At 34.6% G+C, this 27348-nt stretch overlaps 3 protein-coding genes and 1 long non-coding RNA gene across 7 annotated transcripts; 2 read left to right on the forward strand and 2 right to left on the reverse strand.

Annotated features, from left to right (window-relative positions):
- The first annotated feature begins 4116 nt into the window (after positions 1 to 4116).
- On the forward strand, positions 4117 to 7499 carry LOC130730065 (uncharacterized). The gene is made up of 6 exons (XM_057581949.1): positions 4117 to 4630; positions 4739 to 4791; positions 5068 to 5132; positions 5226 to 5304; positions 6191 to 6496; positions 6810 to 7499. Exons 1-6 carry the CDS (start codon positions 4206 to 4208, stop codon positions 6962 to 6964), a joined length of 1083 nt encoding a protein of 360 aa, XP_057437932.1. The 5' UTR covers positions 4117 to 4205; the 3' UTR covers positions 6965 to 7499.
- A 1416-nt stretch (positions 7500 to 8915) lies between these two features.
- On the reverse strand, positions 8916 to 15266 carry LOC130730066 (rhomboid-like protein 20). Its single transcript, XM_057581950.1, has 8 exons — positions 15106 to 15266; positions 14894 to 14994; positions 14296 to 14436; positions 14112 to 14178; positions 11562 to 11713; positions 11374 to 11475; positions 9994 to 10116; positions 8916 to 9375 (listed from the first exon to the last, which is right to left on the reverse strand). The coding sequence occupies exons 1-8, from the start codon at positions 15131 to 15133 to the stop codon at positions 9208 to 9210; spliced, it is 882 nt and encodes a 293-aa protein (XP_057437933.1). The 5' UTR covers positions 15134 to 15266; the 3' UTR covers positions 8916 to 9207.
- Positions 15267 to 17559: 2293 nt separating this feature from the next.
- Positions 17560 to 21000, reverse strand: LOC130730067 (F-box protein At2g26850-like). The gene is made up of 5 exons (XM_057581952.1): positions 19336 to 21000; positions 19126 to 19205; positions 18651 to 18823; positions 18235 to 18309; positions 17560 to 17968 (listed from the first exon to the last, which is right to left on the reverse strand). The coding sequence occupies exons 1-5, from the start codon at positions 19984 to 19986 to the stop codon at positions 17781 to 17783; spliced, it is 1167 nt and encodes a 388-aa protein (XP_057437935.1). The 5' UTR covers positions 19987 to 21000; the 3' UTR covers positions 17560 to 17780.
- A 1192-nt stretch (positions 21001 to 22192) lies between these two features.
- Positions 22193 to 25800, forward strand: LOC130730068 (uncharacterized). Of its 4 annotated transcripts, none has more exons than XR_009016224.1 (6): positions 22193 to 22594; positions 22712 to 22750; positions 23071 to 23149; positions 23517 to 23644; positions 23841 to 23921; positions 25290 to 25800. It is a non-coding gene; the product is annotated as an uncharacterized LOC130730068 (long non-coding RNA). The 4 variants fall into 4 exon arrangements; XR_009016222.1 differs by having other exon boundaries at positions 22209 to 22594; positions 23844 to 23921; XR_009016225.1 differs by lacking the exon at positions 23517 to 23644 and having other exon boundaries at positions 22243 to 22594; positions 25290 to 25776.
- The last annotated feature ends 1548 nt before the right edge of the window (positions 25801 to 27348 follow it).

Here is a 27348-nt window from a genome sequence, read left to right on the forward strand (position 1 = left end):
ACCAAATACATCAAAAGACTTAACTAGAGCTATATGAGTCAGATGTCTATAATACTCAAACAACTAAGCCTTTAGTTAGTGGATCTGCTAACATGTTTTATGTAGCAATATACTCAATATGAGTATATGAAATTCCAATATTTTCTCTCTGACAAACATATGCTTTATATCAAAATGTTTTGGTCCAGAAAACTTTTTGTTGTTATGATAGAGACTAAAAGCATCTCCAATGGTGAGATCTTATTTTGGGACTTAACTCACTTTTTGTGGGCCCAGATTGCCACATAGGATTTAAGACACTCATAAGGTCCCTATGCACATTTCACTCTAGTGGTTGAGATCTTATTTTACTTTTGGCTGGACCCACAATACTAAATATATTTATATTATTTATTTCTCTCCTTATTTTTCACTTTGGTTTTTGTATTGAAGGAGAAAGAGAAAAAATATTATTTTATTTAAGATCCCACATTTGAGAGTACATGAGCTAAGGCACGGATCTTAGCAAAAACTAAGATCTCATGCCACCTAGGATAGCTCCAATGATGAGATCTAATAAGATCCGGATCTTATTTTAAGATCCCAAAATAAGGACTCTATTGGAGATGCTCTAACAACAACATTATTGTTGAAATATGTCACAAGTGGTCTAGAAACACCTTCAACAATGTGAAAACCAGAAATCAACCTCTTTTAGTCACATGGCTTGACGAGTAGCCTCATAACAAAGCAACACGGTCTAGAGTTTTAATATTCTTTTTAAATACGAATTATTGTTAGATATAAATTAAATGCTTAAATATAACTTTGTTCTTTATATTTTTTGAATTATTAGTTTTAGTCCCTCACATTTTTTGAGTCCTGCTTGAAATAACTATATTTTAGTCCTGAGGTCTGTTAAGTATCGAGTTTTGCTTATGTGTATAAGTGAGCTGATGTGGTAATACGTGATGTGACTTTAAAAGTCTTATTTTTTAAAACAAACCTTTGTGGATTAGTTGTGAAAGGTCTTTACCCCAAAATGTGCCTTAACCCCCTAATGTGTTGTCAATGAAGAATAGGAGTACTCCTCTAGAACATGAAGACATAGTTGACATAAATTGAGCTTCAGAGAAAGATAAAGCACAATGAAGTTGTTAAGCTCTCGTATCGTGCAAAGGACATGTGGGTGAGTCGAACTGTCAAAGTGATGCACCTCGTTATCCTTTTCACGATTTTGACTTTTGAGGGTGTGAATGCAAAGACAGATTGATCCTACAAAAGTCCAAAAAAAAAGTTGGCAAAAAGATGGTTAACTATGTAAAAAAACCAAACTGAGAAACCTAGACTCGATTGCATCTATGACAATGGTTTCTTAAGATTTGAGAATCCCTCTTTACCAATAATAAGAAGCTCAAGGCTCAAGTTTCTCACGAAGAAGTCAATATGGGTGGTAAGGAAATTGAAAGCCAATTGATGTAAGTTTACTAATTGACGAATTACTCTAAAGTCAAATGTATAATGAATTCATTGAACGAGTATAGAGATTGTTTTGCATGGAAGCAAATGAATGGTTTGAAGAGAATATTAAAGTGAGTGTTGTTAATATTTAACCTGGGGTGTCTCCTATTTTTTAGTTTGGATAGAAGAGGGACCACCTGGCCTTGATGCTTTTGTGCGTTCCGACATTTTGGCCTCTAAGCCGGATTAATTTTAATATATTTGACAGCTATTAAAAAAAAACTACTACCCTAACGTAACCTGCTAGTAACATATTTTGTGAAGGAATTGAATATCTAAGCACATTATCGACTCAAGAATTCAATCATTGTCAGAAGTTGATATGTATTTTTGTTGAACAGGAGGGGCTAAGCCCAAAACAATATAAGTTAATATCTTGCCACGTCATGATTTTTAAATACAGAACGGGCCCACATACCAAGGCTGAAAGAAGATATCAATTGACCAAAAATAATCCCTTGTTCCTTTTGGCTAAGGTTGCAAGTTGCAACTGTCTGTACTGCAGGAATTTGCTAAGGTTGTCTCTCTCAAACTAAATATCTTAGTAATTTTGCCTGACTACAGCAAATTTAAAAACCACTTTAATAAAAAAATGGATTTATTAATGTTTGTAATATAAAATATTTCTTTTACTCCAAGCTATACACCACCAACGATAGTGCCTAAATCATTCGCTGTGAGAGTTATATAAAAGGTAAATAATGCGCTATAATATGCGTTTTATTTTCATCGATGACGATCCTAATATAAAATATTTGTTTTTTGTTGTCAGTTTGAAATATTGAAAGAAAATTTCAGATTTAATTAAAATATTAAATTATATAATTGTTTAAGCTGATAAAACATTAAATAATTGGATATTAATGGAGAGAAGTTTTTTTTTTGAAATTAATCGAGAGAAGTTTTACACGAAGGAAATGGTACATGAAAATTAAACTTAATAAAAAATATCCGAATAAAATTATTCTTTTAAAGTTAATTCAATTATTTAAAATACCTTAAAATTAAAAAGTAATTACTTAAAATAAATTTAAAAATACTCATCTTGCATTAAACTTTAGGTGCCCACTAGGGTGGACCAATTTATAAATTGGTCCACCAGTGGTCCAATATTTAAAACCGTCAGATCTTGAAATCAAAGAATATTCTATAGATGAATGGTTAGGATTGAAAGGATAATAAAAGGGTAAAAGTGTAATATACTTTCTCTTATTATTTAAAAATAAAACCAAAAAAATAATTTCTAAATTTCCAGATTTTATTACACGTTCAATCAAATCCAGATTCAGTCAAATTCCATATTTCCAGATTTCATCAGATAAGTTCAAATCCCTAATTTCCTCAATGTATCATCAAATCCCAGATTTTCTGTATCAAAACAAAAATTGGTAGGAGGAGGAGGAGGAACAGTCATGGAAAATTGCAACAACTTCTCCATCTTCTTCAGACCCAAAATTGAAAGAACTGCCAGATCCCAAATCAGAGTGGTCTCCGTCAAATCCCAAATTTGTGACTCTGTCATGCTCAAACACCCAAGGTTCTCCTCCAACATCTATGCTCCCAGTTCCTTCAGCTCATCTCCTCACCGACGATTTTGACACCAAGCATCGATACTGGCGGCAGTGGTTCTCCTCTCTCAATCTAAGCCCAAGCCCACACTGCTGACGTCGTCTTTGAACCATCACCCAGCCACCACGAACAAGGTTCAAGGGTCACACTGAATATGGTTTTTGGGGTTCGATATGGGTTCTTCTGTTATCTGCATGTTCATTTTTTCATGGCCCAGATCAGAATCTATGGTGTGATTATGGGTGGGAGGAACCTGTGAATTTTGGGGTTTCTGAATTTGAGTTTTGGGTTGTTGGGGTCTGACGAAAAATCCGAACTTGGATGTGATTTTGGGGCCTTGAATTGTTCATAATCTAGGTAAAATTTCTGGGTTCTGGGTGGTGGAAAAAACAGGACAAAATGAAATTGAAAAAATAGGGTATAGTTTTGAAGTGAACAAAAACCTCAACGGTTGAGCTTGAATTTGTGAAAGCTTGATGAATCTTTTGTGTTCAATTTGGAAACTTGCGCAGCAAATGATTGGTGGTGCTGCTAGAAGACGAAAAGGAAACCTAAATGGAATTCTGAGAGAGAAGCGTGAGTGAGGATGAGGAGAGAGATTTCTTTTCTTTTTAGAATTTAATTTTTTATTTTGTAAATTACTATTATAGCCCTTGGTCCACCGGTGGACCAGTTTGAAACTTGCCCACCCTAGTGCGCACCTAAACTTTACACAAAAAAACTTTACACTCAACAATGCCTATTAACAATTTCAAGAAAAAAAAAACAATGCTTATAACAAAAAACAATGGATATTTATATTTCAAGAAAAAAATTTCCTACTAAAATATAATTTTATTATTAAACATGGAGTTATCTAAATGACCTATAAGAAAGTTTGCTTGAATAAACCATCATCCAATCACAATGAAAATAAGTGATTGTAAATAAATTAATAAGTAAAATCATGAGTCATTTAGACAACCCTTAAAACATTAATCGGTACATTAATTTTAATTAAAGGTTTTATGTTACACTTTAAAATCTATAAATACATTTTATGGAGCAGCTCACATTTTTCCGATTATGAGTTCCTTCCTCCTCCTCCTCTTCCCCTAATTCCCCCAAAACCGAATCTCCAATCGAATATTCCGGTGATGCCTTACCTCGTCCGTGAGAATCTCCTCATCGGAAACATCGGCGACGCGGCGGAGGTTCTCCAAACCGGCACCGTCGACAACCACCACGTCACCCACGTCCTCTCCGTCCTCAGCTCCGCCTCCGTCTCCTTCTTCTCCGAATGGCGCACCGGCTTCTCCGTCCCCGTCAAGGAGATCAGTAAACTCCACGTCGCTGATGTCGACTCCGCCGGCGGGAAAACTGCTCTCTCCCCTGAGAAGCTCCTCTACTCGCTTGAGTACGCCGGACACGACCTCAAGCTTGTTCGCATGGCGGTTCCTCTTAGAGATACCGAGAGCGAGGACTTGCTTGATTACCTCGAGGTTTGCGTCGATTTCGTTGATCGGAGTAGGAAGGAAGGTGGAAAGGTTTTGGTTCACTGCTTCGCCGGAGTTTCTAGAAGGTTCCATCACTGTCACACTTTTCAATTATGCTTAATTTGTTCTCAATTTCAAGTTCTGGTTATGGTGCTTAATTTCTTAGGGTTGTTTTGCTTGTGTTTTTGTTGCAGTGCGGCGGTGATAACAGCTTATTTGATGAAAACGGAGAATCTGTCACAAGAAGGTGTGAAAATTCAATAGTTTGTTTACAGTCTTCAGGGACTACACGTTTGGTACATGCAAGTAGCTTTTTTCTTCTTAGTTTTACAATGATTGTTAGTTTACATTAGCAAACTGAGTTACGCGACTGGAAGATTAGCATCATTAGAGTTGTTGTAGCTTTTCAAATTGGCTTGAATATACCTTTTGTTTTGATTTATCAAGTGAAATTGATTGGAAAATCTGTGTTTCTCGCGCTTATGTATTGTTTCTATTTTCTATGTGTTTTGTCTTGCTGCAGATGCGCTTGAATCGTTAAGGCAGAAGTGTGAATTTGTTTGTCCCAATGATGGTTTTCTAGAGCAGGTGTGTGTGCTGCTGCTATGAGAGGTCATATTTTGCTTGTTATGCTTGTTAATCAGGATTTTGACATTATTTATTTTTTGTTTCCTTTGTTAGTTGAAAATGTTTGAGGAGATGGGATTCAAGGTTGATCAATCCAGCCCTATATACAAGCGCTTTCGTTTAAAAGTACTAGGTATGGCTTCATCTCCCTGACTTTCATGTTAATATTGGAGCTTATATCTTGTTTTAAGTTCCATGGTGGCATGGGATGGCAAGAGTAGAGAGGCAATAATTCTTTGTTATATCACTAACTTTACTGAAGTGAAAAATACATGTGGTCCTAAGGGACACCTTGTGTTAATTTGGGGTATCTGATATACCTACCTTTTCGTCACGTGTCATCGCTGGAATGAAAGTGGTCACTTTTGTTTCAACTTTTTGACTTCTATTGTCCTTTTTAGTTACACAATATTCTTTCTTTTGTAAATAAATCAAGGGGCACCATGCCCTTTATAAATTTTTGGAAACAAAGAGTCACCCTTCCTAAATTCTGCACATAAACAACTTTTGAGTGAGAGGGCAAATTAGGTGTTTGTTCTCATTCAAATTAAAACATTCCTGCTTTGGTGTATCCACTGTGTTTTAACATATCAAATTGAATCTTGCTATCTTAACCATGATATAATACATTCACTTGTTGCTCCAAGCCTCCCACCCAAAGTAACAACTTTTCAATCATCATTGTGTTTCTTTTGATCCTTTCCCTATTTTGTTTTAATTCCTCCTTTTGTTGGGGAGGGATGTGGGTTGGTTGGATATGAAACCAATGACAACATGACTTATCTGTTAATTCCTAATTTAAGGAAATAGATTCTCTTATCCCTTTGTATTTTATGGATCTAACTCCTTACGTAGATAGTTGTATCCAATTATCGAATTAACTTACTCCTATTAGCAGCTGTTCTGGTATTATGTATATTTTGTGCATATGTCAATCTTTTTGTCTGGTATGAGCATTGAAATTGAGGTCAACTATAATGTGTTATATGAGAACAAAAATTTCTGTTTTTTATTTTCAGGCGAGAGTCATTTCTCAGGGCTGAGGATAGACAGTTCTAAACTTGGTGAAGATCCAGGCATGCCTGTTGAAAATTCTCCAGAGGTACAAGAACCTGTCAAAGTAGAAAATAACCGTAGCCCTACATATCGTTGTAAGAAGTGCCGACGGATTGTCGCGTTGCAAGAACATGTCGTAGATCATATTCCCGGTGAGGGCGAGACGTCCTTTGGGTGGCACAAGCGGAGAAGTGGGAACCCTTTTAACAAGTCTAATGAATCTGAGTGTTCGTCCATATTTATTGAGCCTCTAAGATGGATGAAAGCTGGTAAGAAAACATTTAACTACAATATCAAAATGACTATTTTTCCAACAAGCTGTGACTTTATATTGCAGACATTTATCCAGAATGTTCTCATAAATCATAATTTTGTACACGAGATAGAGTCCTCTTCTATTCTATCGTTATTCACTATTCAGTAATGCCCTCTTGGAGCATTACTGGATATTTTTCTTGACTACATCACTTGAGTAGACTGTTCTATATATACACATACAAGGCTCTGGTTGATATGCACTAAAATTCTCATTAATATGCACAAAAAGTGCCATTTTTTTAACTGGTATCTCTTGTCACTCAGTTGAGGAAGGCGCGTTGGAGGGAAAACTGTCCTGTGTTCACTGTGATGCCCGTTTGGGATACTTCAATTGGGCAGGCATACAGTGCAGCTGCGGAAGCTGGATAACCCCAGCTTTTCAACTCCACCAAAGCCGGGTAGATATAAGCCGTGTATAACCCTTGTTGCGCCACGTTATGCATATCTATCGTTTCTCAATACGGGATGCCACTTTGTATTTTTTCCTTTGTTATTGGACTTGTGTTCTGCTCAAGCTTTCCAAGCTGGTCATTGCAAATGAAGTTATGGAATGAAGGATTGAAGTCTTGTTCCTTGGACCTGCTCAAGTTTTCCAGGTTGAGCCGCAATGCAGTTATGGAAGAGAAGATTGTAGTCTTGCATTATTTTTGCTTCTTCCAAAATGACATTTTGGAGCTATAATTGGAGGTTAAGAATTATGGATTTCTAGTAAATTATGAGGAGTTGGGTTTCCACTAGGGCTAGTACCCGCCATGATTTTACCTGCAAGTAAAGGATGTTATTTTATACGAAAGAAAAAAGGAGTGTTCTCCTTTGTACCTTTTTTTGTCTGCTGATTTCTCTCTTCAGCAGGAAGAGTCTGCTACATGTTGAATCGAGAAAAGTGTATGAATCTATAACTATTTCATGCGTTAATACATCCACAATGGCCTGATACTGACATTTTATGCCAAACATTGGGCAATGGGCTCAGAACTTAAATGCTCTTTTTAGGTCATAATTAACTTCCGAATGAGTAGTCATCTCTGTAAGTTGTGCTGTGGAAATGTGAAAATAGTTGCCGATGTCTATAACTTCAAAAGAGTATGCTGCTACTTGATAAATAAAAAAGCGTTGCTAGCATTTTTTGCAAGTGTAATGATGATTAATAATTAAGATTATGATAAATGCTTAGTTGTATTTTTTGTCCCTAGTTTAGACTATGTTTAATTTTAGTTTTCATAATTATTTTTATCTAGTCAAGCCTATCTATTTTAATTTTTAAATATTAAGCAAACTTGGTCCATATCTTAATTTTGATTTGCACAAATTCAGTAAAATTTTCATTTTTTTCAAATATTTTAATGTTTATGATGCTTGATGCATTTGATATATTGTACAATTTTAAAAGTTCAAAAATAAAAAAATAACCATAATTTGAATGATATGAGCTTAGGGGGTTCTTCATCTAAAAATGAGAAAAAAAGATTAGGGGTTTAAAAAGGTAGGAAATTGGGATTTTTTAACTAGTGAGATTTGAAGAGAATAACGTCTACCGTAATAAAATTGATTCATTTTGTAAAGATTTTTCTTAAAAAAACAAGAATTTGAGAGGACTTGATTTACGACAATCAAAAAGTTGAGAAACTAAATCGGTTCAAAAACCATTAGGGGATTACTCGTGGTCAAAATTTAGGAAAACCCATAGTGTCAGCCTATGATAAACGAAACATGTAGTATATGAAGTTGAGTGGCATTAGCCGTGACAGTGGTGGATGGTTTCGGTCGGTGGCAATGGTAGAGGGTAACATGTGGCAATGGCGGCAGCGGTGGTGGAGGACCGGAGGTTATTGGGTGGAATATACTAAAACAATTGACAATGAAAACACTAGTACAAAAAAAATTGATTGCTTGTTTAAAGGGTATCAAAAACCAATTGAAGCTCAACTGCCAATTGAAAATCAATTCTCCTAGACGTAGAAGCTACCCTAGGCAGTTTGGCCTCAAACTCAATTGACACTGACTCGATTTTGAAGGTTGAAACCAAACATGTTTTTCTTTTTGGGGTGAATCACGTTTTGAGACTCAATATGCAATTTTGAAGGCCTCAACCGCGTAACCAAACACCTTCTAAATCCCTTAATTTCTTTCCTTAACTTATTTCATTATACTTATATATGTCATATTTATTTTTCCCCTTATTTCCTTTACCATTGAAGACACAGAAGTTAGGGGAGTGGGGATGATTTTCCCACAAACTTCATTTTAGACAGGACGCGGACTCATCGGGGTGACATTGTTGATGATTTTTCAGAGCAGCATGGAACCAGCCTCCATGTGCACCAGAAAAACTGCATAAAGAACCTGCCACTACAGATATACGATTCACAATTCATAAAAGGACACGCATGATTTCAATATGCTGCAAGTAAATTTGTACAGGCTCCTAATTCTCACTGATTTATCTATCAATACCAGTTCTAAGATTGATATCTAAGACATTCAAAGTTAAGGTGGGAAAAATGGTCCTCCAAATGAGGAATCCTGTAGGATGATACCAAGAATGGCCAAGTTCACGAGCATCCTCACATCATAATTAGTCAATTTCCAACACTTCATGATTGGACTTCCATCTATCAGTTTAGAATAATCTGGCACTCTTTGATGCAGAAAATTTATGCCATTAATGGGACTGTGCCTCCAGTAGGATGTTTGTAGCCACATTGACATCATTTCTGGCCTGCACTAAGGCTTGTCTGGCTGAATTCCTATCAAAGCCCATAGAAACGAGAGTGGCGATTGAGTCCTCTGATGGTTCTACTGCAGATTGATTTGGAGCAGGATAGTTTCTCTGCAATTAACAGATAATTTATAAGGAAACGAAACAAAATTATAAGAATTGTCAAGAAGTACAGAATCACCTATAATCTTAACAGGTTTATCCAAGATTAAGGGCCAAGGAATGCTCACATTGAATGTAATGCCGTAAATCATTACATCTAACTGCGTGACAAACTTCTCAGCTAATATGTAGTTTAAGATCCATTTTGGACAAGACAGATATTTTGATAATGCAATCTGAGCAAAGCTCCAAAATCAGCTCTAAATATGCGCTAACTCGTGAGTCGAGCTTAGTGAGCTCTTAAGAGATGGAGCCATGATAAGCTTGCGAGCTAGCTCGAGGGCTTGACTTACTTCCAGCGCAAACCAACTTTAACGAGTTCAGCTTGTGAAGAAGATATTTGAAGTAAGGAATCATATGGTTTAAGAGAAGCTGCAAGCTAAAGGCTTACAAGCTATAATGATTGTGATGAAAGGGAATCAGCTTTCTTTACGAGATTATTGAACATACACCTAGATGCTAATATCATGACTCCGTAGAAAGATGATTGAGCCCTCAGAACCATAAATGCATAGCTGCCTAAGCCAATCAAAGCATAAATAATTACAGGCATTAAGTAAAACTTGCCTCCACTGGGCGAGCTGGGTAGGATGGAATGTTCCCCACAACATTCCTTGTTGATGGGGCACGAGGACTCCCCATAGATGGCAAAGAAAGCCGTGAAAAGAATGATGCAATCAACTCTGGGATCTGCAATGTAGGATAGTATAAGCACATAAGTAACAACTTCAAATCTAATAACCTGTACTGTATCATTGTTCAAAATAATGGATTCAAATTATAGGGAAACAGAGAAAAAGGGAGACACTACTAGTCTAAACTTTACAAAAATACTAATGTTTTCCATGGTTGTTTACATTTCAGAATAATAGGTGAATGAAGGTAACATAATGGGGGATAGAATGACAATATACACTATATAGCAAACTTGCACGCAGCCCCTAGGCAGATACCTATATACCTTGACAAAGCAGGAAGCACAAAGAAGAGACAATGAGTCACATTGATAGTTAGTGACATAATCACAAATTGTTATCCCCGTATATCTCGAACAAGAACATGATCACAAGCTAGCGTTTGGTTTACTTGGTTTACAGCTAAAAGGCCAGGCAGCACCTAATCTGAAGAATACTATATAACACCCAAGAAAATTCTAGATGGAGTTGTGAAGTTATAAAATGCATTGCAAGAATGAAAAGTTCAATTATTCTATCCCAAAATTTTCACTGGATCTTAAAGAAATGCCAATCATAAGCAACAAACGTAGCATTTGAAAGATTTAAAATTTAGTTTTACCTCTAAGAAACAAAGTTCAAAATATGCGGAAAGAGATTTCAATCAATGCGACTGTCGATATATGAGTAATTACTATGTCAATTTCCACACACTAAATTTTGAAAAATTCAAACTACAAGTACGTAACCTAATGGTTTATATTCAATGTTCAAGAAGTGCCTGCATTACTACATAAAGAAGCTGGCTTAAATAAACTTAAGTATATGCATTGTGGCAATATTCTCATGTTGGTATTGCATGCAAATTTTAGAAAAGTTAAACAAAATCAAGTATATGGATCAGTGTATAAATATAACTCCAGATAGGAAGTGACCTAAATCAGTCTGACTATTGATGCATGATCTATCTCACCAAACTTCAGAAATTAGAACAATCATAAGTGTGGGATCTAAAGGTATGAACTTTTGCTGGAAAAGTATATTTTATTTCATGCCAATCTTAAGTTATATCAAATGATGCCAATAAAATCATATTGATTGGAGTAAGATTGATTTTGATTTACACCAAAGTCGATGAATTATCACCCTACATTCCTTCGAGAAAACTATCATCCACAAAACAGGTTAACAAATTACAAGCCATCTAAATGTGCGTACATATAATTGCTAAAAACTAAAATAACAAAACGTCAAACTTCAGACTTAAAATTACCTTTGCTTTCCGGATGTAAAAGACATTCAAGCGGTATAAGGAACCAGCAAGGATGCCACACATCCCTGGTAAAATGGACCTTTTCCATGACGACAATAGAAGCTACAATAAAGTAAATTAGCTTTCAGATGCTGAATGGTTCTAGTCATGTATAAGTTATATAAAAGCACACAACTCAGTTCAAATACCTGAAGACCTGCTAGATATATGAATGTCTTATCTGAGAAATGGAAACCAAATACACGGTACCGAGTAGAAACTGGAATGTCAAAGAAAAAGGGTACAAATGAAGCAAATATAAGGCCATAAGGTCCCGGAGTGACTAGGTTTGCAGTCGGATCTGCAAGGAGTGAAATAAAACTCTAACAGTAAGAATAAACATCATACTTTTCCCCTAAAAATGCTCAGCACTCTAAACAAGGTACACAAAGCCACACGAAACTGATCACATGATAAAATCTTAAGCAGCAAATTGCTCTATCAAATTAAAGATTCAGTATCTACATGTTATCCACAGTAAACTACTCTATCAAATTCTTACATATTATGAATGGGCCATTTGGCGCTATAAAGAAGATGGATTGGCAGGTCATTAATATATCATTCAGAATGACAAAAAGTATGTTATTGCTAGGAAGCAAATGGTCTACAATAAACAAGTAATATGCTTTCTTAAGTTTCAAACTTGATGGGAAGAATTCATATAGAAACTGGTATTTTATTGCATGGTATAGGGAAAATCTCCCTCAATTACAACCCTGCAGATCTTCAAGGGTCTATAAACCTCCCTGCCTTAAGGCCCAGATTCTCACTCAAATGACTAGATAGATCTCCCTCTCACTCCCTTCTCTTATTTACATATGATATGATGGACCCATTCATGGGCCTCCATTGAGGGTGTATTGTCCAAGGAAGAAGTGGAGTAGGGGTAGGATGGAAAATGATGGGGAAAAGGGTGGAGAGGATTCTGTTATGCGGAATCCTAGAAGCATGGGAGCGTGGGAGAGGATGTGGGAATCATTTAGACTTTAGAGGGAGGGTGAGTATGAAGAGGGCAGGGCGAGGAGGGAGGTTAGGCAATCACTTGGATAGTGTGGGGTGGCTTATGCCTGGGCAGAGAAGTTTCTTTCTCTGATTTTTCCTTTCTGCTTTCCATCTAATGACACTGTAATTCCTCATACATTGAGAACCAGTCTCTGAATTGTCCAAACTTAGTCAAATAATAAATTCTACAAGTGTCACAGTCCGGCAGCTCCTCCTTCACCCTTCACGTAAAAGGCTGGGTATGGCAGTGGTGGTGGATTGGTCACTGTCTAAAACACAAACCTCCAAGGTAGTCTCGCACTCTTGAAACTTTACTATAGCAAATGACAAAATGTTTTGCCCTAATAGACTGCCAAAATTATTGTCACCAATACTTCGCAAGGTGCCGGCCTGCCAGGTTGTGTCCATTTAAATTATAGACCTGAACCTCAAGAAAAGCATTCAGCTCAAGCACCCACTCACTAGAATGTAAAAAAATAACAAGTTGATTGTAGGCAGGTTGAACTTTGAAGTAAACCAGACCCACAATTAAGGCACGGTTTAGATCGCAAAATAATTTTTTATATTGTTATGTTACCTATAAATAATATTTCAGTCATGTTGACATATAATTGTACAATGCTAAATGTCCTAAAATTCATTCACTAAATGATCCTTAAATCAAAAGAAATTCTAAACCGTTTTGAATATTATAGAAATCCATTGTAGACAAGGTTTTAACACCAAATGGGATAAAAATTCAAACACAGACCTCAACTTTGTTATGGTCAACAAGAAGAACACAGACCTCAATGTGTATAGTCAAGAAATTTGCAAGGCCTAGCCTAAATGGCAATGAGAATGAGACATTTAGAAATGAAAGCACTGTTTAATTTAAACCAAGCAAATCAAACTCGGGATTTTTCCTTTAATCGGAAAGGGGGTGAAAAACATAAATCTAATCATAAGACTTCGCAAAATTCACATGTATGCATATAAAATAGCAAAAAAAGAAGAAGAAGAATCCAACAAGGAAAGAATAATCCAACAAGGAACGAACGGAGAACTCGCTTGATAACAGATAACTCCCGAACAAAAGAAACATTGACAGAGAACAAAGAACTCACTGAGAGCTCTCGTATGGAGCACAAGGAAGGTGATAAACAGTCTCGCATTCGGAAGAATCTTTTTCAAAAAATTTAGGGTTAGGGTATTAGTGAAAATGTGAAATCGAGTCAAGTAAGGACACACATAAAAAACCGAATACAAATCATAGTTTCCTCCAATTCATTAATCGGGATTCTGCTGTGGCTTTGGGATTAAAATCACAGTTTCAGTGGGACTAAGCCAGATTAGGATTTTTCATCCTAAATCGCCGGCCACCTACTAATCATGTGATCGTAGATTGAAATCGGGATTTTGACTACCATGGTTTAAACTTAAGAAAGTTTGAACTTATATGTACATTATCATTTTATAAAAGGGAAGTAATAAACAGATTATCATATATCCAAACATAAATGGTCATCCCTTAAAACATATTTGAACAGGCTCACCAAATGCAAAAGGTCAAAGATGAGACAAGAAAATGCATTAACAGATGTGACATGCACAACCAAAAATATGATGCAAAATGTATAACAAGAAAATGCATATAAAGAGACACTAATAAGAGAGGTGAAATGTATGATAAAGGCCAGTATTGAGAATACTACCTTTTAAAAGTGCTACAGCAACAGCCTCAAACAGTAGTGAATTTAATACGGAGAACGCAATAAATACCTGCAAAAAACATGCAGATATTTCAAAACCACATACAACGTACACCAAGAGCAAACGTATAAACTCGGTTTTTTATTAGCCAGAACTTGGTTCCGAAAATAAACACAGATTACTTACCGAGTATTTATTGGAACCTATTTGTCTCTCAAAGACCCTGAAGTAATATAGCAGATACAGTCCAAACATCAACTCCGGTGTTGACGAGAAGGAAAATATGGATATAATCAACTTCCAAAGGCGAAGCTTTCCAAAGATATCCTGCCAGATTGAGGAGAAGACAGCTTAAGATATATCGTAAATGCCCAATATGTTCCGGTTTGTGTGACATGACAATTGCCAAAAAGGCACAATATCTTAATTTTTATTCTCCCATCAACTTTGTTCACTAGTAGCATCATCCCTCAGTACAATTCCAAGAGTAACAGTGAAACTAATCTGAAGCTCAAATTTACCCAAGAGAATCAATCCTATATCATCATCACACATTCACATATGATGCTAGGAAACTTAATACAAAATCCAACTCAATAAATAGAAAAATAAACCAAAAACACCCACATTGGAAGCAAACCAAATAGACCCAGATGATCAAAATCAAAGACAGACCCAATTCATTCCTAACACACATGAGAATCAGAAGCAAAACCCAGAAGCAAAACCATCAGAAAAACAGCACAATGAGCCTACTTAGAGAACAAAAAACGCAAAAGGGCACCTGATAAGACAACCCCAACGTGTTGAAACGACCCTGGATCCCGAAGAAGATTGTGAAAAGCGCCGAAGCGACGATGAAAGCCCTTGTGATAGGAGCATTTGCTGCGAAAAACACACAGAAAACGAAGCATTTAGAATACGAAAACAAATCGAAAAATCGAAAGGGGTGTGGAAAATGAACACCCCAGAGTTCGGAGAAGAGAATTGACGCACTGAAACCAGATGGGCCACCGTTGATCATCGCAGTGAAGGAGAAAGCAACGACGACCTTGTTGTGAAGAGTTTTCTTCTGGGTTTCTTTGAAAACTTGCCTTCTCTTCTTCTGTGAGTTTGGTGGTATGGTACTGTCTTCTTCTTTTTGAGTAATTTTTTTTTGTTGTCTATTTCTCAGTTATGTGAATTATATTCATGATGAATTTATTAAATTAATTAATCAATTATTTAGTTCATTACTTCATTGTCGTGGAGTGGAGTACATATATCATGGAAAAAAAAAATAAGAGCTCTCTTTGCTAGTTTGAATGGTATGATAAGTGAGTTGGATATTGACCCAATACGAATTAGAAAAATCCTACGATAGACACTTATTTTACTTTTGTTAGAGTGAATCCGGTTAACATTCAAAAAAGAGAGTGAACTCGGTTAGGGGTGTATTTAGGGCTGATAATAAGGTTGTTCGCAGATTGTATCGATTTTGCAGAGAAAAATCATATCAACCTATCTCTTAGTTTTGTATTTTATCCTTTAATGGATTTTTCTCTAAATTTAAATCTGACTCGATGCATCTATAACTATTTGGGTTGGATTAATTTTTTTAATTTATTTTTTTCCTTCAAATTTGTAGTGTATAAATCTTAAAATATATATAATATATAATCAATACAATGATAAATAATTTATAGCATCAATATAATAGTCATTCGAAATTAACGTAAGAAATAATAACATCAAAATTTGTAGATTTTCTATAATAACTCTTGGTCACTCCCCAAATATTTTTGCAGATTCTTAGTATGACCCTAATTTGTTATCATGAGCTTAATTTTTTCCAAAAATCTAATCACATCAAAATTTGAAATAAATAAATGATTTATTCTATTGTTTCCTCATCAGTCCAATCTATTGGGTTGTGTGTTTAATTTAGAGTTAAATTGAATTAGGGATTAGTATACGTAATGGATTAAATAAAAAAATTCTACATAGGATTCATTTAACACATAAGTAAGACACGTAAGCATTTGTCTACCACTCAAAACCCGCACCCGAGCTCCGGTCGGTCTTTGGCGGAATAAAAGTTGAATAAACACTTACTAATTGATCCATAAATTAGGCATAATTGCACATTAGTCCCTATAGTTTTCTGAATGTTTGATTTTAGTCCTATAGTTTCAAATGTTTAGAATTAAGTTTCTCTACTTAAAAATTGAATAAATTTGGTTTAGATGATAATTTGTTATTTAATAACTAATAAAAAAAAGTTAATGTGGATCAGAACTTTTTTACGTCATTGACATTTAAAGATGATTTATTCACTTTCGACAATAAAAATTGAGATATGTGTCAATTGTTTTTATAAGTTATTGAATGACAAATTTACATTTGAAACTTTGTTCAATTTTAAAGTAGAATAACTTAATTTGAGCAACTGAAAATTATATATACCCAAATCATGCGTTCCTTAAACTACAGAGAAAAAAAGTGTAATTAAGGTTTTTTTTTATTTGAACATGTAATTAAGCTAAATACAAAGAGATGGCCTTCCATTATAAATATGTTTATTTTAGATAGGGGTGTTCATAACCGAACCAATCCAAACAAAACCGACAAACCGATCCAAAAAAACCGAAATCCAATCAAACCGAAAACCGAACGGACTGAAAATTGAAAAAACCGAAATTATTTATTGGATCGGATCGGATTTCGGATTTGATTTCCAAAACCGAACCAATCCAATCCAAACCGAACATTCACAAATATGTATACTTTTAGTTATACATATATCGTTCCATTTACACTTACATAGTACATATTTATTGTATATATATTGATATATTGATTATATCACACATGCATCAAAGTTTACTATATACATGCATCAAAGTAAACAATTATAATCATAATTTTAAAATATGTTGACTATGTTATAATTTATGAATGTTATATTAATGTTATAAATTATGTATCATTGTATTTATCATATATTATATATTTTTAAAATTTATACAACACAATTTCAAAGTATAAAAAAGTGAAAAAAAAAACCGAACAATCCAATCCAATCCAAACCGCTATAGATTGGATCGGATTGGTTCGGATTTGAATTTAGTAAAAAATCCATTGGATGACAAAATCATAAAACCGATGTGATCGGATCGGATGATTTTTCTCCTCAAAACCGATCTAATCCAATCCGCGAACACCCCTAATTTTAGAGAAACGAGGTTGGAGACAAAAGAAAAAAAAATACAAAACTAGTAAAAAAGTGTGACATTTACACTATCATTTATTAAAAATATGTTCACCACCAATTTACACATTCACCTAATGAGATGCTTATAAAAAAGAAAAACCTAATGAGATAAAGAAATTAAAGAGATTATATGAGATAAAGAAATTAAAGAGATTATGCGAGATATGGAAAGTGATCTGATAAAAACAAAGAAAAAATAAAAAAAGATGAGATAAAATTGAAAGTAGATATGAATGTTTAAAAATTGATGTGGTACAAGTTACCGTCATAAATCCTTCCACACTACTCTCTCGACTTTTATGCCTTTGTTTGTTTTGTTAGGAATGACATCATTCTTTGACAAACTAATCCTTTACCTTCACATTCACATTTGAGGAAGGTGGACTACTTAATCTACACACCTAAGTTATCAATCATGCTATTCCACAGTTTTTGTTGGCCACAAGTTTTTCCACCTTGTAATTTCTTCCTTGCTTTGCAGCTTCCTGATCCCCCCATAGAAGCCTTCAATTTCATTGCCTTGTTCTCTATGATGTTTCCTGTTTATCACTACTTGTCTCCATCTGGACCCTGCTGAGTATTGGGTGAACTCCAAAATCACCATATCTGTCAACAACACTTCTTTTGTCAGTTAATTTTCTAAAACTTTGTGTAGCAAATATCACAATTCACAACATCATTGTTTAATTTTGTGAACTTCGAGCCTGTTTGGATATGGACCAAAGAACACTTAGTGAGACTTATCTACTAAAAACAACACTATATAAACTCTTTGGTCTACATCCAAACAGATTCTCTGTTCAATCTTGTTTACCACAAGATACAATAGAATGAAAACCCAATTTCAAAAGGGCACCAGTGGATTCTCTTACCATTATTGTGACAATGACAATGGTTCCCAATCCCTTGACATGTTTCTAAATGACCTACAACACTATACCACCAACCTACAACAAAGCACTCCAAAAATTATTACATGAAGAAAATCAAACATATTATGACCAAATTAACACTAATATTTGTTATTGACAAAAGTATGATACCCAGTTGCAGGATAATTTAGAAAATATTTCGACAAGTCAGAAGCATTGATAGCAGCTAAAAATCTAGGTAATGGATCCCCTATAGTAGTCGGAATCTCTACATTCACACAATCACCGAATCTGAGTCGTCCAATCTTAATCGTGCAGTCCAAATACCATGAATGCGTGAATGTAGAGTATTTATGACTGCAGTAACCAAAATCCAAAAATCTATAGTAAATAGAAGTTTTGACAGTGCACAATACCATAAGGAAACTCTTTGTTTCTTCTCCACTGGATCTCAACATGATCCCCAGGCCTTAAGTCATCCAAACAGTCAGAGGTATGAAGAACATTTGGAGAAGAGTCAATTGGTGGTACTCTCAACCGGTCCCATTGAATGTTTTCCTCCGTTGTCCATCTCCCATGAGGTGAATACCTGTCAGAAAACATGAAATTCTTGATGTTAAGAGAGGGATGACCTTATCAACCTTTAAAAAAATTGTGAAAATGTAGAGATCCTACAATTGATTCAGGAGTCATAATCAATTATGCGGAGAAGCTTCTGTGAGTAGCTATTAAGTTTCAAAATTGATTATGAAGAAATAGAAGCTGATGCAAACATGCTAAGCTGCTAAACTTTTTGTATAGCTTCAAATTCTAACTAACCAAAGGAACAGTTAAACAGGTAGACAAATACATTGGCATCTAAGCTCTGAAGGAGTAAACTTTTCTACATACCTTGCCTGAAAGGTGTCAGTTCTAGAGTCATAGCAAAGTTGTGCATCATAACATGAGAGCATGAACCCAGCATGACCATTCTGAAAAAGAAAAGTGTGAAATAATTACATAGATTCCCAAAAAGCAAAATATTGGTAACTTCTAATCACTAAGTTTAAGAGAAGCATTGCTACTAACATGTCATAAATCAGATTATCTGAAACTAGTTACCTCGCGGTTATAAACTTGAGCAGGGAACCAAAATTTCCCACTCTCAAGAGAAAGATAAAGAGCAAAAACTGAATCATCTGGCAATGAAGTCCTTGATTGTCTAGCTTTTCCTGATTTTGATTTGATCCATAAGAAGGGGTGAAAACCATGAAGGAAATCAAACATTCCTTTCTGCTTGTGCTGATTTGAGATCTTCAATCTGTCTCTGGAAGCTAGATGTACTTTCCATTGTCTATAAGCAGCATCACTAAACACGTTACCCCATTTCCTCTCCATGTGTTTCTCCCATAAATAATCACTTAGACATCTACCTCTGAGAGAAGTGCACACTGCTGCCACATTGGTTAACTCAGATGGTGAAAGGTGCTCAAGGATACACTCCAATGGCAAATCAGGCAAATCCAAGAGACAAACCTTGTCACCCTTTTCCCCATTCTCCACTTTAGATACTAAACTCTTCTTTCTCAATGGCATACCAAGAGAAAAATGAGAAAAACTAGAAGGAATGTTTCCTGTCCTGAGCCTAGAAACTAGAAAATTGGACAGGTTCCTCAAAAACCCTGTTGAAACTAGTTTTGTCCCTCTTTCCTTACTAGTAAAGGACTTGGAAAGGAGGACAAAGGAGACAAAGGATATAATGAAGTAAAGCATTGTAATGGGAGGTTTATCAAAATGGCTTATTTGATATTGGCAGAAGGAGCAGCACAGGTGAAAACTTCAAAAAATGTTTAGCTGAAACCTTCAGCAAATGTTTTTGTAGTAGGGAAAAACAAGCTCCACCAATGGAAGATGAGAATGATGTGGTTTGGCCAAACCAAAGCCTTTGTCTAGCTCAGTGGCTCAAGGCAAGGCTTTCAGAGAAGGACTTGTGTAGGCTACACAACCGACAAGCTTACACAGCTGGTGAGTTAAAGCACTTTCCTTATAGAGCACCAAATAAACACTTAGAATGCACCTTAAATAAGTGTTGGCCTCTAGTTGTGATCTTGAAAGAGAGGAAGCAAAGCATTACATTTGATTAGATTACAATGACCCTGACACCTAAAAGAGACATGGAGGATCAGAATTCAAAATCAATACATAGTGTGTTTGGATCAATTTCGATTCTCTCAATATTCACACAGAAGCTACTTATAGAAGCTTCTCTACTTATAGAAGCTTCTCCACAAAATGATTTTGACTTCAGAGTCAATCGTAGAAAAATTTCTAAACATGCACGGAGAAGTTTCTAATCACACGGTTCTGTGAATAACAAGCTGAAATCTAGGGGGTTGAAGGCAATATAAGCCAAGTTGGTGAAGTTACACAACAATGGAAACTTCAAAAGCTTACCAAAACCATATTTTGTTCTAAAATATGGAAAAACTTAGATGAGTAAAGGCACAAACTTTATCACAATCACAACTCAACACCCTTTGTGTGTGTCTTAATGACATGCTAGTGTAAAGAAGAGGAGAAAGTGACAGTTATCTAAAATTGAATGATGGGTTTTGAAGAATTAAACAGCTGGGTTGTGTGTCAATGTGATTTGTCACAATTGTTGGCATTAAAGTCTACCGGTTTTCTTTGCCTAACTTCCACCAAACTTTTACAGCCAACAGACCCAGACATGGGATTTTGTGGGATCATCAATTCAGTCCCTACTCAAGAACCGAAATTTGTGTCCTTGAATTGATGAAGACCTCACAAAATCCAATCATATTTATTGATGTGTCGGAAAAGACACGAGGCCTTAACTCTTTCCCATCATCCAATGCCTTGTTGTGTGTGATATTTACAATGTCCTTTAACTTTGTTTTTCACTGCATTAATTGTCCTATGAGCCTAAAATCGCTTTCCTAATTGTGAACTGAACAACTTTATTACTAAATTATATTATGTCGCTTTGATGACGTGTATATAAGCATAATCTTTTCTTTTGATTATCCATTACTCACTTAAAACTATTCCTTCCGTCTCACTTTATAAATTATGTTTACTTCATTGTTTAAGATTAAAAAAAGTAGTTACTAGTAATAAATTTGTAAAAACTTTTATTGAGTATCCTATTACTCATGAATTTTTCTCTTCAAGTTAAAACTTTTCTAAAATCACACTATCTCTTTCATATTTAATATTTAAGGGTAAACATGAAAAATGTAACTAATACTCTACTTCATAGATATTGGAAAATGTAACTTGTAATATGAGACCCGTTAAGAAATATACATAATTTTTATTTAATTGCATTAAAGTTATTCTCAAATTATATCAACTTTTTAAAATTAATAATATAATAATCAAATTTTCTTAATTTCCATGCGTTATAGTGTTTGAAAGAGTGGTGTTTTTCTAAAGAAGAAGAAAAAATCAAGAGGGAAAAGAAAGAAAATTTTCAATTAAATAAATACGTGTGAGAATATGATGAAAAAATAGAAAACAAAACATGAAAAAATTGATTTGAAAAAAGTAGGTTTAAAACGTCCATTGATTGGTCATCTTCTCCATTCATGCAATTCATTTTTTTTTTTTTGGCTGGCTTTCTTCCTCAACTCAACAATAACAGCTTACCTAAAAGAAAAAGAAGATAACGGCTCTTAAATATGAATCTTCTCTCATTAGGCCAACCAACCTTCGTATGATATCCATAATTCTATGGCAACAAATATATTGGGACGCAAAGGCAAGAACACAAATTATCGGTAAATAAATATTTTTTTAGAAGGGATACACAACCGTTTTTTAACAAACACTGACATCCATCTATAATCTATAATCTATAATATATATAAAAGCAAAGTTTTGCAGCCTTGGGGGCAAAAAAATCCTTCAGCAATTTATTTCAATATCTATGAAAGCTGGGTATGGATATTTTTGTAAAAAAGTCATTTTATTTCACTCAGGTTTGATATCAGCCGTTCATTCATATCAATTTCATTCATTCTTTCATTCAATGGATTTATTAAATTAGTGAAACGGTTTTCAGTTTCAAAACTGTATACCCTTTCACCTTACCTTCTTCCTTTTCTCCTTCTCTCAGCCGTTTCTAGGTTTCAAGTCGTTTAAAACCTTTTCTCAGACACACTGCTTTTCCGTGTCTGCCTCTGATTTCAGCACCTCCTCGACACCCTCCCTCGCCCTTCCCCGTGCCCTTAACCTAGCAGCGCCGCTGCTCACATGAGAGAGAGAGAGAGAGAGAATTGAACACGAACACGATGGTGTCTCTGCGGTTCGGGGCGGTGAACACGATGGAGATTGGGGAGCTCTGATCTTCAATCAGGTAAGAACAACCTTCTCCTTACCTTTTTCCCACCTTCTCCTTTCAACCCCTTTTCATCTTCACAGACCCCTCATTTCGATCACTGATTGTGATTATTTTTTGTTTAATCTGAAACAGTTTCACCACCATATCTCTCCATCTGCGAGCGACTACAAGGTAAGTTCTTTAACCCTCTTCCACTCTCCATTCACAGATTCTTCAACTTAAATCCTTACTGATTTTTATTAGATATGAATCAGTTCCAACGCAAAGTTGTAAATTTAAGTTCTTTTTGGTTTTCTTTGACCAATTATGTTATTTGGATTTTAAAAAATGTGAATCTGAGATTATTAAATGGGTTTTGGTTTTCTGTATATGTTCGTGGAATTCGGGCTTACTCCTTTTATTTTTGTCTTTCACAATTTTGCTTGAAATCAATAATGATACTGTTTCTGCAGCAGTTCCTTTATGTCATGTTTGTTTTTGTTTTCACCCAGGGAATTTGCTTTAGCAATACTGAGAGGCTTGGCTTGGAGGGTTTACCTGTTGTCATCTCTTTTTGGTCTTCTCGCACAGGTTCAATCTTCAATCTCAATGTATTTTCTGACAGATAATGAAGATGGGTTTGAATGCTATTCTTACTTTCCATGCAAAGTCTTCACTTTTATTTGGGGAAAATTCACAAGTGCTTTTTCTGTTACTATAAATTTAATGGAGGTTTCAACAAAAAAATCTTAATAGATTTCGTTCATCTTTGCCTGGAAAAAAAGGAGAGAAATTGATAACAGGAAATTCTAATCGCTAAAGTATATGATTGGTTGTGTTTCGTATAAATGATTATCTTTACAAAGTCCACCCGCACAAACAAGTGAGACTGATACTTCTGCACTCATGTTTCTTCATTGCTGAAAAATTCTTTTCTTCATTTGGTTGAATTAAGCAGCAAAATGTTGATGTGGCTGCTGAAAAGCTCAGGGCTCGGGAAAAGGGAATTTAAGTCTTGGTGGATGTTTGCCATGTTTTTATTGCTCAACAAAAGGAAGATTTTGATTAAAAGGGCTGTTTTGTGAGGTTTTCTCTCAGATAAACTATGAAATTTATATAACAACATGATTTGTTATTAGTTCTTCAGATAAACTAGGCTGAAAAATGTGATTTATGCCTGTTTCTTTTATTCAATCTTTTGATTCTAGGTTTCTTCTGTTCAACTTACTTCACTTATTATGGTTTTATTTTAATTTGTATTTCTCTTTTGATTTTGGACTAGAAGGTGGAAGATTGAAAGAGAAGGAAAGGGGACAGAGTGTTTGTTGAGAGGCGTTCATCAAAATCCTCATCTTCAACACCGGTATAAAATCTTCTTTTATTTTGCTTCTTTTTGACATTTCCTCATCCTTTTCTGTTTGTGCACGTCAAACTCTACACTTAAGCCATTCCTTGAGGCATTATTTCATCAATTACTCCTGGCAAACTTGAAACTCTACACATTCTGCAATATAATGACTATGAAGTCTCCAAGTCAAAATTTACAACTAATCAACATTGTATTTACATTATAAAGCATGACCATAAGTTCTGAAGATTGTATATCACTCAAATTTCTCTTCTCCATGTCCAAACTTGCAAAAAACACTCCTAAAACTTGACATCATTTGATAATTTTACTGAACATGAAAAAATCTGTTTTGCTGTTGTAAATTGATGTCTCAGGGAGCAACCATTATTCAGGAACCAGAGGACTCATTAGTAATAAGTTCTAAATTGGGAACAACACCATTTTGATTGTTTGCCTCTTTCACCTATGCTTACTAATAGTTTCACCGTAGTAAGTTTAAATTTGTCACTTATATTGAATTTTTATGTTATTTTCTTTCATAATAAAAGTGTTCCATGCCTCATATAGCTCCCTGATTACTAAATGTGGCATGTTATTGAGATTTGGTTGTACACTAGTGGGTTGCATGAAGCAGTTCAAAAGTTGAGCAGTTCCTCATGATCAATGAGTTATCGATAAAAAAATTAAAACTAATTGTGTCTTGATAGACATATGGATATTGTTCTGGAAAAAATACCTTTTTTATGCAGATTTTTTTAAACACATGAATCAGGACACATGGTAATTTGCTGCTCTACCATTTTAGTTCGAGTATTATCTCTGTTTCTATCTCAAATATACCTTTTATATTCTAGCAACTTATAAATTTCTCTGAATATATACCTTTTATATTCTAGCAACTTATAAATTTCTCTGAATAGTGCGCTATTGAAACTGCTTACTTACAAAAAGAAAGTTGACATTTACTTTTAGTTGAATGAACTTGGAAGGCATGAAACACACATTTTAGCTTTACATTTGTCCAAGAAAGTTGCTGATGTCTAAAGTTAGCACACATATGCATGCATCATTCATGCGAAGAAAACCCAGTGCAGCAATATTCACTTCTATAACTGCTTTTTTCTCCACTACTTAGCAAGACTTATAGTGTGTATCAATATTCAATTTTATTTCAATTTTTGATTGTTATTTATTTCTTATTGTTCATGCTACATTGTGTAATTTTTTTCTTTTCACCTCTTTTACTATCATTCACATGTGTCATATTCTCTTATTCGTTTTCTTCTATGGGAATGAATTTATGCTTCATTTCTTATTTTCTTATTATTAGTTCACTTGCTTTTATGGTTCTATTTTAATTTTAATTTCCTTCTATGGCAGGAAAATGACATGCTAGATTACCTTTTCTCTAGATAGTTAGGTTGGGAACTTGGGATTCTATATCTGGAGAAGACCATTCTATTTCACTGGAGGGGAAAGTTTTTTTCAAGCCTTGGCGCTACCTTTGATCTTGATATAACTCAGGGATAAGCATTAAGTCCCTTGCAAAAGTAGTTGGATAATAGAAATACTTATGTGCTTTCATCCAACAGTAGAAGGGTAACGGTAAACATATTTTTGTCAAAAGTACTGTGACATTTCGTTGACCTAACTATCTTTTTAGATGTACAGTTGCAAAATGCATTTGAAGCTGTAATGTAGATGTGATGATGAATACTACCACTAATAGAAGAATTGGAGTGAAGTCATTGTTGAGTTCCTATAGGAGTACTGATGTATTATAGGAAAGGAAGATATGATACTAGCGCATTTGATTGTGCTTTATAGTGAATATGAAGTAAAAAGATGGAAGACTTTTACACTAGCATTTCTATATCTGACTTTTACACTATTTGGCTTTTACTTTTACTCCTTTCATCATTAGATGCGTTTGAGTTTTTCTTGGCTTTTACTTTCACCATTTATTCTCTATTAGTGCATGGTATGTTTTCGTGGTATGAGTTTTTCTTCATAAACTTTTCAGATGCGTTTTAGTTTTTTCATGCCATGTTCAGAACAATATCCGTCTTTCCCAAGCTCATATTGTTTGCAGAAGACTGTTATATTTTAGAAACTTTCTATTTAAGTTCATCATGGTAGAGATGAATTTATCCCATGCTTACATCCTCATCGATTTTAATTTGATTAAGTAATCTAGAATGCGATTAAGGATGGACAATTTAGCTTTGATTATCTTCTTTACTATGAAATTAGTTTATTAGTTATTACTACAATGGAATTAATGCATTTATATTCAACTAAATCTTTTCTTCATTGTTAGGAATCGATAAGGTTGCGACGATGATGATGGCCACAAATATATAGTTTGCAAGATTATAAAGGTAGCACATATATGTATAGTTTGCAAGATCATCTATGTAAGACCAAAAACTTGGGATGACCACAAATATATAGTTTGCAAGATCATTTGTGTAAGACCAAAAACTTGGGATGTTGATGATGAAGTTTGAGATTGGGTACACAGTTGAAAGGAACCATGTTTGATGGAAGCATACTAGGAATTGAGCGTTAAGTAGCTTATGTGTAAGTTCTGAAGACCTTGCAACATAGAGCAATTTAAGGTGCAATGATGAAAACACCAAGTGTACAACAAATTTTGGGATTTAGCCAGTCAAGGGCGACAATTTGTTCTAGGTAAGCTCTTCTTTTCTATGTGAGAATCATATACATACTCCATAGTAAAGTTATCTGGATATCTAAGTAAAAACCTTTTCTTGGCTTAAAAAAATGCAAAACAAATCCGCCATAACTTCAAGATGCATAAACTCCCAAATCAGGCATGACAACACCAGTGTGAAGCAGATTCAACAATTCCTATATTTAAAATGAATTTTATTCTTTTAATTCATGATTCTTCTTTTCGTAAATCTATAAAAATAACCAAGAATATGAAAAAATACACATTATAAACAATAATGAATATCTCCGTGTATTTCACGGGTCACAATACTAGGATCTGAATTAAAACTTCCTGAGTCAAAATATGTTTATGTTTTCCATTTTTTTATGTTTTTGTGCTCAATCAACAATTATTCTATATGAAAACTACTGTTACCTCAAAAAAAATGAAAATTACTTTCTTTTTGGGTAAGACGTCTTTCTTTGAAGGAAATCATGTTCGAGTAGAGAACATTCATATCATGTGAGGTTATCTCTCATATGGGAAAGTTACTTCCATTCCACATGAAACAAAAAATAAAAATCTATATGAAAATTACCTAAATGCACATCAAATTTACCTCCCATAATTTTCCTAGCTTAATACTCTCATGTATTTTCATTTTTTCTCTCCTTTTTTTTAACTCCCTTTTATTTCTTAGATTTCTTTTTACATGTTTATAAAATAGTTTTTTTTTACAAGATAAAAACAAACACATTT

This window comes from Lotus japonicus, chromosome 1 (assembly GCF_012489685.1).
Source record: "Lotus japonicus ecotype B-129 chromosome 1, LjGifu_v1.2".
Lineage (NCBI taxonomy): Eukaryota > Viridiplantae > Streptophyta > Magnoliopsida > Fabales > Fabaceae > Lotus > Lotus japonicus.

Excerpts from the sequence above, each read along its gene's own strand:
- LOC130730065 (XM_057581949.1), top strand. The coding sequence starts at position 4,206 with ATGCCTTACCTCGTCCGTGAGAATCTCCTCATCGGAAACATCGGCGAC. Across the intron at positions 4,631-4,738 it reads TTCGCCGGAGTTTCTAGAAG|TGCGGCGGTGATAACAGCTT; the intron begins GTTCCATCACTG and ends TTTTTGTTGCAG. Across the intron at positions 6,497-6,809 it reads TCTAAGATGGATGAAAGCTG|TTGAGGAAGGCGCGTTGGAG; the intron begins GTAAGAAAACAT and ends CTTGTCACTCAG.
- LOC130730066 (XM_057581950.1), bottom strand. The coding sequence starts at position 15,133 with ATGATCAACGGTGGCCCATCTGGTTTCA. Across the intron at positions 11,714-14,111 it reads TGCTGTAGCACTTTTAAAAG|ATCCGACTGCAAACCTAGTC; the intron begins GTAGTATTCTCA and ends CACTCCTTGCAG. Across the intron at positions 10,117-11,373 it reads TTTACATCCGGAAAGCAAAG|ATCCCAGAGTTGATTGCATC; the intron begins GTAATTTTAAGT and ends CCTACATTGCAG.
- LOC130730067 (XM_057581952.1), bottom strand. The coding sequence starts at position 19,986 with ATGCTTTACTTCATTATATCCTTTGTCTCCTTTGTCCTCCTTTCCAAG. Across the intron at positions 18,824-19,125 it reads ACTGACACCTTTCAGGCAAG|GTATTCACCTCATGGGAGAT; the intron begins GTATGTAGAAAA and ends GTTTTCTGACAG. Across the intron at positions 17,969-18,234 it reads TTGTCATTGTCACAATAATG|ATATGGTGATTTTGGAGTTC; the intron begins GTAAGAGAATCC and ends TGTTGTTGACAG.